Consider the following 10,729-nt stretch of genomic DNA (forward strand, 5'->3'; position numbering starts at 1 on the left):
GATTATATAGGGAATAGTAGGAGTACTTCTCCCACAAAAGGAACTACATCTTACTCAAGAAGGAACCCAAGTTTTAGAGAAATTATGCGAATTGCAAAAATGTATTGAGCCTTTTAAAAATGTTGGCGGGAACCTTCACCGTAAGAATATGTTGATCACTCTTTGCAATAAGAGGTTGGATGCTCTAGATCTAAAAATCTCCGAGCATGAAGGGAAACCTAAGGAACCTCCCGGATCCGAGCATATCTCCATCAAAAAGATAAATACCAAAGATGACAATACCTAGATCTATTCTTGCTTTTATGCCTAGCTAGGGGAATTAAACGATAGCGCTTGTTGGGAGGCAACCCAATTTTATTTTTGTTCTTTACTTTCACTACAAGAAATATGTCAACTTTTGACCTTCTGTCAGTGACCCTGGAAGAATTGGTCATAAATCTATGACCATTTGAGACCAATTGGTCAAAAGCTGTGTCGGGTGGCTCCAAACCCTAAACTATATCGACCATTTTGGTCAGAAAGGTCGTAATTTCCTTACACGAAATGGTCATAAAGCAGACAACACTGGTCCGCTGCCTTATTTCCAGCTGATCACGACAAATATAGATGTTCATAACCTTTTAAATTGTGGTGGATTGCTATGACTAGGCGCCACCTCATCAGCTTTGCCTACGTGTCATGTCCATGTGCCAATTTTTGCCCTAGGTTGTGAAGCAACCTATATTTCTGTCATTCCCAAAATTCCCGAAACAATCATATAAATTCTTTGGGTCATATCTCCCTTAAATATGTAAAAATCCTTCCTTGCCTAGTTCAAAATAATTCAAAAATATTCATTTTCCTATTCTATGCACAACAACACTTTGTGAAGGAAGTGTTATTTATATATTCTTGATTGCCCTCAAAATTTTTGGGCACTCTTTCCTACCCAAATCATTGCTTCATGACAAAATTCAGCTCCATTTTCCCAGTAAATTTTGCTCGGCAAATTTCCAAAAGTTTTGTCCACCTAGAAGCATTATCAAGTACCATTTTTATATATCCAAATGACATAAAATTTATATAGTTCCTTCATATGCCAAAATTACCACCTTCCTCCAAATTGCAGCTCATTCAAATCATATATGTGAGCCCAGGTTCAATTTATATTTTATGGCCAGATTGGCACATTGCAAAGCAAGTGTTATCTAGACCCGTACTATTACCCTCAAATTTTTGGTCACTCTTCCATACCCAAATCATTGCCACATGATAATATTCAGCTCCATTTTCTTGGTAGATGTTTCTCATAAAATTTCCAAAGTTTCTATCTTGAGAGAAGCTTTGTGAAGTAAGTACTAGCTAGACTTACCAAAATGATCTGAAAATTTACCAGGGCATGACCATTCCTATGTAACTTACCTACACCAAATTTGAGCTCATTTCATTTACCCAATTTCTCTCGCTAATTTTCCCAAGTTTCTGTCCAGAGAAGAGCATTGTGAAGGAAGTACCACTTTGGCATATCCAAATGGTATTTATTTTCTACAGTACTTTCCTATGCCCAAATAACCATCCTCCACCAAATTTCAGCTCAATCCATTCATTATTTTGGGCCCACCTTCAACATTCATATTTTTGTCCAGTGTGGTACTTTACAAAGCAAGTACCACCTAGGCTCCTACTTTTGATTAGAAAATTTGTCAAGACAGTCTTCTTAGTATATGATAATCCTCAGCCAAACTCACGCCCATTGGCCATGTGCATTTCTCGTACTGCTAATCAAACACTTGGCTGCTAATTCATGTTTGAGCATAGTTCGGGCTCGTCATGAGAATCTTATGTTGTAATTTTCTTCCTAGCACCTACCTGGGGAGTGACCAACCCACTAGAAATGCCTAGGCCGCCCATAACGCATGGCAACACCACAGTCACACGGTGACCATGCGGCAGGCATGCGAGTTTAACCACTCTAGAGTAGGGGCCCTCAGCCACTATCCAAACCTCGATGTATCGCCACCAAACCATGTATTTATGATTAAATAGATACTTATATAACTAGAAATGATTTTTGGAAAAAATAAAGAGTAAACTATAAGGCAGCTGCAGTTCAAATTTGACCCATTTCCTGTTGAACCGGCGGAAGTTTGTCTGTTTCACGAGAGGTGGATCAAAATATTTTACACCCAACCATTTCGTCAATTGTGCATTAAATATGGCCTAATATTTTATAAAATTGATTTGGTCCAATTTTGCAACAAATATATGGTAGGTCCTTCACACAAAAAACTCATTTTGGGCACTCAAAAAATGGAAAATCTATTCTTCGTCCAAAGAAAATGAAAACTTTCTTAGGCAACATTGTTTGCCATTCCATTATCCACCCTTGTGCACAATATTAAATTATTTGAACAAACTATGCCATGAATGTGGCCACAAGATTGATCATTTGGACTGAAAGCCACGAATCTTCACACATGATAGCTCATTTCTTAGAATACATTTTCTAAAGAATTTTTGTATTACTAGTTTATTATTTTTCCTGATAACTTGGTCACATATAATGAAACAATGCAAAGGTTTTCCAATTTTTTGATTTTTTATGCGCGTTTCAAAATGCGGTCAAAATGGCGGGAATGACAGTTCCTAACTAGTGGTTGGATTTTGAAAAACTTTTGTTGTTTCTCTGATTAAAGAGTTACTTATGTACCTAGAAATGATTTTTGGAAAAAATAAAGAGCAAACTATAAGGCAGCTGCAGTTTAAATTTGACCCGCTTCCAACTGAATCGGCGGAAATTTGTCTTTTTCGCGAGAGCTGGATCAAAAAATTTGACACTCAACCATTTGGTCAATTGTGCATTAAATATGGCCTATTATTTCATAAAAATGATTTGGTCCAATATTGCAACAAATATATGGTAGGTCCTTCACAAAAAAACTCATTTTGGGCACTTGAAAAATAGAAAATGAATTTTTTGTCCAAAGAAAATTAAAACTTCCTTAGGCAACATTTTTTGCCATGCCAAGATGCACCCTTATGCACAATATGAGATCATTTGAACAAACTATGCCATGAATGAGGCCATAAGATTGATCATTTGGCTTGAAAGCCATGCATCTTCACACATGATAGCTCGTTTCTGAGAACACTTTTTAAACATAATTAACGTATTACAAGTTTATTATTTTTCCTGGTAACTTCGTCACATATAATGACAAAATGCGAACTTTTTCCAATTATTTGATTTTTTTTGAATATTTATGCCCGTTTCAAAATGCGGTCAAAATAGCGGGCATGACCGTTACTAGCTAGTGGTTGAATCTTGGAAAACTTTTTGTGTTTCTCTGATTAAATAGATACTTATGTACCTAGAAATGATTTTTGAAACAAAATAAAGAGCAAACTATGAGGCAACTGTAGTTCAAATTTTACCCGCTTCTTATCGAATCGGCAGAAATTTGTCTTTTTCACGAGAGGTGGATCACAAATTTTGACACCAAACCATTTGGTCAATTGTGCATTAAACATGCCTAGTATTTTATAAAAATTATTTGGTCCAGTATTGCAACAAATATATGGTAGGTCCTTCACAAAAAAATCATTTTGGGCACTCGAAAAATAGGAAATGAATTTTTCGTCCAAAGAAAATGAAAACTTCATTAGGCAACATTGTTTGTCGTCCCAAGATGCACCCTTGTGCACAATATGAAATCATTTCAACAAACTATGCCATGAATGTCGCCATAAGATTGATCATTTGGCTTGAAAGCCATGCATCTTCACGCATGATAGCTCGTTTCTAAGAACACTTTTTTAAAAGTAATTACCGTATTACAAGTTTATTATTTTCCTGGTAACTTGGTCACATATAATGACACAATGCGAAGGTTTTCCAATTTTTTTATTTTTTTAGAATTTTTATACCCGTTTCAAAATGCGGTCAAAACGGCGGGCATGACCGTTCTGAGCTAGTGGTTGAATCTTGAAAAACTTTTACTATTTATATGATTAAATAGATACTTATGTACCTAGAAATGATTTTTGGAAAAAAAATAAAGAGGAAACTATGAGGCAGGTGCAGTTCAAATTTGAGCCGTTTCCATCTGGATCGACGGAAATTTGTCTTTTTCACCAGAGGTGGATCAAATATTTTGACACCCAACCATTTGGTCAATTGTGAATTATATATGGCCTAGTATTTTATAAAAATTATTTGGTCAAATATTGCAACAAATATATGGTAGGTCCTTCACAAAAAAACCTCATTTTGGGCACTCGAAAAATGGAAAATGATTTTTTCATGCAAAGAAAATGAAACTTCCTTAGGCAACATTCCCTGTCATTCAAACATGCACCCATATGCACAATATGAGATCATTTGAACAAACTATGCCATGAATGTGGCCATAAGATTGATCATTTGGCTTGAAAGCATGAATCTCCACACATGATAGCTCATTTTTTAAAAAGTTATCATATTACAAGTTTATTATTTTTACCGGTAACTTGGCCACATATAATGACACAACGCGAAGGTTTTCCATTTTATTTATTTTTTTTGAATTCTTCACGCCCGTTTCAAAATGCCGTCAAAACGGCGAGCATGACCGTTCCTAGCTAGTGGTTGAATCTTGGAAAAAATTTGTGTTTCTCTGATTAAAAGTTACTTTTTTACTTAAAAATGATTTTTGGAAAAAATAAGTAACAAACTATGAGGCAACTACAGTTCAAATTTGAACCGTTTCCTATTGAATCGTCGGAAATTTGTCTTTTTCACGAGAGGTGGATAAAAACTTTTCACACCCAACCATTTAGTAAATTGTGCATAAAATGTGGTCTAATAATTTCTAAAAATGATGTGGTGCCATTCTGCAACAAATATTTGGTAGGTTCTTCAAAAAAAAGAACAATCATTGTTACTCGAAAAATAGAAAATATTTTTATTGTGAAAAGAACTTATTTTTAATCAATTACGACCAATTTGAATGGTCATGACATCTTCAAAGTGTTTACTGCGTTCTGATTGGTCCATAGGCATATCGCACGGATCATGGATCAGACACCGTCGGATATTCCCGGATCCGACGACAGCCCTCGTCCCCCTCACACTCTCACCCCTCGTGGCCTCTTCCCTTCCACCCCCTCGTCTAAACTCCAAACCTTAGCGTCCCTCGCGCCCCACCCGTGCCTCCTTGCCTCCACAAGCCGCCACCCACCCACCGCCTCGTCCCTCCCACAGCTCGCCGCCGACGGCCTCTCCTCTCCCATCTGCTTCCCTACCACAACACGCGGAACGCCTCATCCCGATCCAACGCGCCGCCGTCTCCTCCCCGATCTAGATCCGACGCGTCGCCGCCTCCTCCCCGATCCAGATCGACACGCCGACTCTCTTACCTTGCCGGCAGGTCCCTCCACTGTCGCCACCCCCTCCTCCCCCTACCCCGGCCACCCTCCCTTCCGTCACCCCCGCCTGCTCTGCCTACTGCACCGCCGCCTCCGACGCCATGGAGAACGCCGATCGAAGCAGCAACCCGCTGCTCGCCGACTATGACCTCCCGTCCTTCGACCGCGTCGAGCCCGCGCACATCCGTCCCGGGATCCACGCGCTCCTCGTGCTCCGTGCCAGCCTCGTACGCCCTTATCCCCATTCCCCTGATCCCCGTTCGTTTGCTCGCTCGTCGCCTGTCTGGATATGACCGTGTGTGGTTATGGTTGCTTGCAGGAGGGCAAGCTGGAGGAGCTCGAGAAGGGTGTGGCGCCGGTGTGGGAGTGCTTGGTCCACCCGCTCGAGCGCAGCATCGACAGGCTTGACATCGTCTGGAACATCGTCGACCACATCAAGGCCGTCAAGGACTCGCCCGACCTCCGCGCAGTCGTCGAGGACGTCCAGGTAGTCTCTTCTTCTGTCACGCCGCCCGTGATCGGGATGGACGAAGCAGTTGATTTTTTAGCGCATCATGAGATGCTGTCTCAGTGTTTGGTCTTGATCCATGAATTATCCAGCAATATGGTGCATAGACAGAAATTACTCATAGATCCTGGTTTCGTGCTTGCACCTTTGGTCCGCATGGTTTTTGTGGGGATGTGGTACCGGACTAGAGCATAGAAGCTGATGATTTCTGGATGCATGCAGATTGTGGATGCCATGTCTAAAACCGTTCAATTTTGGATGACTCAAACCGGCTCTAGCTAGCAATCTCTCTCTCCATCTCTGTGTATGTGTGCGCTTGTGCATCCATTGCGTGTAAAACCACGTTTTTCAAACTCTTCTACTATCGGATACACTGACCTTGAATGCACCAACACATTGTGTCAATTTTCCATGCTATGTCTAGTACTAGTTCCTAACTTCCTATACATATAGGAGTATTCTACTTGCTTTGGTTGCCAAACGAAAATACCATGGTTGGGTGACGTCCGTCTGTCCTGGGTTACGTTAGCATACTAGTACAACACAGCTAGTCATAACAAGGTTAGTTCATCATATACTGCGCTTGATGTAAATGTTTAGCTTTAACGAAAAGTAATTTGGGAATAAATTCTTCCATCAGTTTAATATGATTTCTATTGATAGATTTGTCTAGAACTGTTGAAATTGTGAGCAACATACTATTGGGTTCTTACCCATAACATGAGGATATCTGTTTTTCAACTCTGGAAGCCATCATAACATCAGCTGGTCATAGTTATATGCATTGTTTAACTTTTTCTTCTTTGAATTTCACATTGCAGTACATTGTTGTAAGATAATGCACATGTATCAATACCAAATATGGAAAGCTTTAGTAAAAGATGTAAACATGCTCAGCATATGCTATCTGATTCTAAGTCGATTTAGATTAATTATGACTTTGTCATTCTGCTTTATGATTTACTCAATCACTGTTGTTTCATGATGATTATGTAGTATTGCTCCTCTTCTTCCTCGACCACCTGAACCACCACGTCGGCGGGCTTCTGAAGCATCAACTTCAATAATGGTGACCATCCATTCGTCCATTCCTTGATTCCATCTAGCATTTTAGTTCCCCTAGAGCTAGCTAGTTTGGTCTGCTACGGTTTGTTGGTGCCTTGGGTTTCAACTCACTGCAGCAGAAGCACCATTCTTTTGCCTTTTTCATTTAGATGCCTTTGCATTGTTTGGCATCAGACCCTGTTCAAGGAGATTTGCTTTTGGTAGATGCAGAGTATAGATTAAGTATTCCATAAAATTCACCACATGAGTATACTACTTAATAGCCAATTTTCATGGTCAAATTCAGCCCTGGATGCAAATGGACGTCATGATTATGTTATGCACCGAGGTCGGTGGTCGAATTCTCGATTGGTGTGGAACACCATGGACAGGGCAAAATCAGGTCCAAAATTTTGTTCTTGAATAGCCTATAGTGTTCACTGGACGATTTTTCTTTTCTTCTTTGACCCAGTTGATTGTATGGCACTGAAATATAAATATTTGGTTGCTCGTCCTCGCCTTTGGAAATTCATACCATGCCTGGAAATGTTTGATTGACCATCTTCTTCTTATTGATCCATAAAAACTTGACATTTTTGTTGTAAAAACATACCTGTATATATGTTGATAGTCTTGTAAGAACTTGTTGTGTCTGGGTTTGTGGATCTTCAAAAAATATATCATCTATGCTTTTATCCTTGAACTGTTGCTATGGCGATGAATGCCCATGCGTACCATTGTTGTCACTTTTTAGGGTGTGCGTAGTTTGTTAATTCACTTAACTACAGGATATCCTTACTCGTACAAAATGCACAGTTGTTGTTCTTGTAAATATAGGCGTGCCTACCATCGCCCCATCGACACCATCACCAAACAAAAAAGGGATCTAGCCACTTCTTATGACAAGAAAAGTAGGCATTGTTACCTGTTTGCATCTGAGATTGCATAATATTGGAAGAACATGCTTAATTGGCCTGTGCATTTGGCAGATATAGTAGTGTTTGTTCTGCTACTAGCATCCTCTACTGTTTAGTTGGTATTTGGTATTATATATTTTTCTTCTAGCCCAGAATTTTTCATTTTAGATCTTGTTGCATGATGTGTCATGTATATGACCAGTACTACTATTTCTGCATGCTTATATGTTTGTGCATTGACTAGCTTAGCTAGCACAGTAGTGTTCTGTTGAAATTTGAGGCATATCTTTGTTCATAAGTGTCTTTGTTCCCATGCAGTGTGCTTTGAAACGTAGGGCGAATCTTGTGGAGGAGTAGGGCGAATCAGACATTGTCTCGCTTGTGCCGCTATGGTAAAAACAGAGCACCACACTTGATGTGAATGTGTTAATACGGCAAAATGATTGAGATCTATTTGACTTTTCTCTTCTCTATGTAGATAACATGCTGAATGTTGTTCATGCGACTGTGTATGAATCTTCTGTACGTGTAGATTGTTAGGCATTGTTTAATGCTGCTGAGGGTGTAACAGAGGTGAGGTTTGTACTGCTGTTGAAACAAATAGCCGAAGAAGTCATAATGTTCTTCTGTTAAGCTATTGTCTCATGTACTTACAAATTTCTGGTTGACGTGTAGTGTTTCAACCAACAGCAGAAAAATCAGTTTGATGTATGGATGCTTCATGCGGTTGTAGCTAATGATCTTTGTACTGATGACAGTTTTGGGGTAAGTGTACTATGGTAAAATGCAGATGTTGATTATTTCCTCGACCCAAGAGAGAGCAATGAAGTCCATTTCACTATTAGGAAATCCCCTCGGTTTCATAATTGTATTATTTTATAATCCCCCCAATTCCTGCCATATTCCTGTGTAAGAAAATGTATTCCTGAGATGATCTATTGTGTTATGTAATCTGGAGAGATATTTTATGTGATGTGATATGATGAATGATTTGAATTCGACCTAGAGTTTTCCTGATTTGAATACAAAATAATGTTGGATGCATGTGTGTAACTGGGCTAAATAAGCCTTGGGCCCAAACAATTCTCAACATCAAAAAGGCTGGGCCAAACGTTATTTTCAGAAGGCTGAGTTCTAATATAGGACAAATAAATAAGCTAAAAAGGCCACGCCCCAACATGCACTGCACCATTTCAAAAAAAAATGTACAGTAAAAGGCCGAGGCCCAAAAAACTAGAGGAAACACAAAGGCTGAATTGTAGGGCCTGGCTCATGTAGCTGACCAAAATTAATAGGAAAAAATATATAAAAGGATGAATTGTTGGGCTCGGCCCATGTATAACACCGAACTGGACTGGGCTGATTCTTATCAACGACCTTTTCATTTGGTTGCAATTTTGCCACTTCAGCTTGCCACGTCGGATCCGACGTGGCCTGGGAAGACACCTAGCGACCAAAACAAAAGGTCATGGGTTCAACGACCTTTTGTTTTGGTCGTTGCCTTCCAAGACCTTCTCATAGAGAAGGTCCTTAATTCCAGTTTACGACCGTCACCTTTTGACCATCTGTTTTGGTCAAAAAAGGTCGCAAATGAAAAACAATGACCTTTCAGTGACCAATAGAGATGATCGCAAGTTGACATATTTCTTGTAGTGTTTTTGTTCCTATTTAGTAATAAATAATTTTTCTAGCCTCTGTTATGATTTTTTTATGTTTTATTTAGTGTTTGTGCCAAGTAAAGCCTTTAGAATCTTCTTGGGTGATTGTTGTTTGATCTTGCTGAAAAAACAGAAAGTATGCGCTCACGAAAATAATTTTCATTTTTTACCAGAGAGCGATAAAATACCAATTCCAACTGTAGTAGATCAATATACAAATTATTTAGGTCTTCCTAATTTTTCAGAATGTTTGGAGTTATAAAAGTATTCGAAACCTCCATATTGCTACAGACTGTTCTGTTTTGACATATTCTGTTTTTCGTGTGTTGTTTGCTTATTTTGATGAATGTATGGCTAGTATCGGGGGGTATGAACCATAGAGAAGTTTTAATATAGTAGGTTTAACACCAATATAAATAAAGAATGAGTTAATTACAATACATTAAAGTGGTGGTTTGTTTTCTTATACTAACAGAGCTCATGAGCTTTTCTGTTAAGTTTTGTGTTGTGAAGTTTTCTAGCTTTTGGGTAAAGATTTGACAGATTTTGGAACAAGGAGTGGCAAGAGCCTAAGCTTGGGGATGCCCAAGGCACCCCAAGGTAAAATTCAAGGACAACCAAAATCCTAAGCTTGGGGATGCCCCGGAAGGCATCCCCTCTTTTGTCTTCGTCTATCAATAACTTCACTTGAGGCTATATTTTTATTCACCACATGATATGTGTTTTTCTTGGAGCGTCCTGTATGATTTGAGTCTTTTATTTTTAGTTTACCACAATCATCCTTTCTGTAAACACCTTTTGGGAGAGACACACATGAATCGGAATCTATTAGAATACTCTATGTACTCCATTTATATCTTTTGAGCTAGATAATTTTGCTCTAATGCTTCATTTATATCTTTTTAGAGCACGATGGTGGTTTTATTTTATAGAAATTATTGATCTCTCATGCTTCACTTATATTATTTTGAGAGTCTTTTAGAATAGCATGGTAATTTGCTTTGGTTATAAAATTAGTCCTAATATGATGGGCATCCAAGATGGGTATAATAAAAACTTTCATATAGAGTGCATTAAAAACTATGAGAAGTTTGATACTTGATAATTGTTTTGAAGTACAAAGATGGTGACATTAGAGTCGTGCTAGTTGAGTAATTGTGAAATTGAGAAATACTTGTGTTGAGGTTTGCAAGTCTCGTATCTCGTAGCATGCACGT

At 38.8% G+C, this 10,729-nt stretch overlaps 1 protein-coding gene across 13 annotated transcripts; it reads left to right on the forward strand.

Annotated features, from left to right (window-relative positions):
- The first annotated feature begins 5,098 nt into the window (after window positions 1-5,098).
- LOC125543756 (organellar oligopeptidase A, chloroplastic/mitochondrial) lies at window positions 5,099-8,852 on the forward strand. 13 transcript variants are annotated; one of them, XR_007298726.2, is made up of 8 exons: window positions 5,099-5,612; window positions 5,705-5,872; window positions 6,347-6,454; window positions 6,890-6,962; window positions 7,245-7,340; window positions 8,173-8,246; window positions 8,333-8,427; window positions 8,530-8,852. XR_007298726.2 is itself a non-coding variant. In XM_087547019.1 (4 exons), exons 1-3 carry the CDS (start codon window positions 5,487-5,489, stop codon window positions 8,209-8,211), a joined length of 333 nt encoding a protein of 110 aa, XP_087403145.1. In that variant the 5' UTR covers window positions 5,102-5,486; the 3' UTR covers window positions 8,212-8,246; window positions 8,333-8,852. The 13 variants fall into 13 exon arrangements, 3 of the variants coding, with proteins under 3 accessions (XP_087403145.1, XP_048563183.2, XP_048563184.2); XR_015618852.1 differs by having other exon boundaries at window positions 8,333-8,852; XR_015618854.1 differs by lacking the exon at window positions 7,245-7,340.
- The last annotated feature ends 1,877 nt before the right edge of the window (window positions 8,853-10,729 follow it).

This window comes from Triticum urartu, chromosome 3A (assembly GCF_056163025.1).
Source record: "Triticum urartu cultivar PI428250 chromosome 3A, HENAU_Tu73, whole genome shotgun sequence".
Classification (NCBI taxonomy): Eukaryota; Viridiplantae; Streptophyta; class Magnoliopsida; order Poales; family Poaceae; genus Triticum; species Triticum urartu.